This window comes from Cyprinodon variegatus, unplaced genomic scaffold (genome assembly GCF_000732505.1).
Source record: "Cyprinodon variegatus isolate N-32 unplaced genomic scaffold, C_variegatus-1.0 Scaffold998, whole genome shotgun sequence".
Classification (NCBI taxonomy): Eukaryota; Metazoa; Chordata; class Actinopteri; order Cyprinodontiformes; family Cyprinodontidae; genus Cyprinodon; species Cyprinodon variegatus.
In genome coordinates this window covers 79854-80979 of record NW_015151451.1, presented here as the reverse complement: position 1 = coordinate 80979, position 1126 = coordinate 79854, and the positions used below count along the sequence as shown (strand labels likewise).

Here is a 1126-nt window from a genome sequence, read left to right as displayed (position 1 = left end):
TTATTTTAAGTGTATAAAATCTCATTCCGTCTTATTAACCTGCTCCAATTAAGGGTAAATACACTTAATTTAAGACATTTCTACTTATTTCTTTGTTGTTTTTGCAGTGCACAGACAAAAAATTCCAAAAGCAAAACTGCAAAAACAATATAGAAAAAATAAATAAGAATTTGTCTCACCTGCGTCTCAATTCAAGAAAAAAAAATGCACCTATTTTAATAAAAACGTACTTATTTAGAATTCAATTTTTTGCAGTGAACTCACTCCAGTTTGTCCAGCTGGCTCAGGGCATCATCAAGCTGGGAGGCAGTGCTGGATGGTTGGGACACAGAGTCTCTGATCAAGTTTAGGCTGGCCTCAAGAGCCCGAATGCGTGGCCCCAGATTTCCAAGATCGCCGGTGCCTCCGGGAAGAGATGGACCTCTGGAAGCGAGTTTCTCCAGAGCGAGGCTGAGGTTCTTTCGCTGGGAGTCCAGGGTGAAGAAACAGTTTGGGCAAAGTTCGCAGGCAGGGAAAGAGTCGCAGTGCTCTCGTTTACACGAGTCACAGCGAGTCCCGGTGACACCCGGCCGGCACATGCACGCTCCGGTCTTCCTGTCACAAACTCCTGGAAGGGTCCCATCTACATCACACTGACAAGCTGTGGGTCAAAAAAACTAATCAATCTCCATAAACACTTCAAATCGTCTCTTTGTTTCAAAAATACAGAAAGCCAGAAAAGAAATAGGAACAGTGCTGCAAAAAGTTTAAATCTAAGTAATTCAATTAGTCAATCGTTAGTTTTATTTACCTTTAGTTAATTTAAGCTTCTTTCCTAGTTACAGTTAGATACTGGTTATTCTTTGCTGCCCCCTAGTGTTTCTTTTCTTTCCCCTTAGATTCTCTTTAGTAGCTCCTCTCCCCGCCTGCTCCCTATCAGCTCATTCATTCTGTGATTTGTCTCCTATATATAAACCTCCTGTGCAGTTCATCTTTGCTGGATTGTCTTCATTGCTTCATTCCTAATGTTAGTGTCCCTTTGCGTCTTCTAGTTTCTGATTCCTGAGTTCCTTGCCTGTAGTTTCTGGTTTATTTACTTTAGGGATGCACGATATTGGGATTTTGGCCGATATCCGATATGCCGATA

General features: G+C 41.7%; 1 protein-coding gene across 1 annotated transcript in view; it reads right to left on the bottom strand.

Annotated features, from left to right (window-relative positions):
- lamb3 (laminin subunit beta 3) overlaps window positions 1–1126 on the bottom strand; it is a 26054-nt gene that overhangs the window by 10989 nt on the left and 13939 nt on the right. The window contains exon 7 of the mRNA XM_015399233.1: window positions 265–640. Coding sequence (XP_015254719.1) covers window positions 265–640 — 376 coding nt within the window. The remainder of the gene's footprint in view (window positions 1–264; window positions 641–1126) is intronic.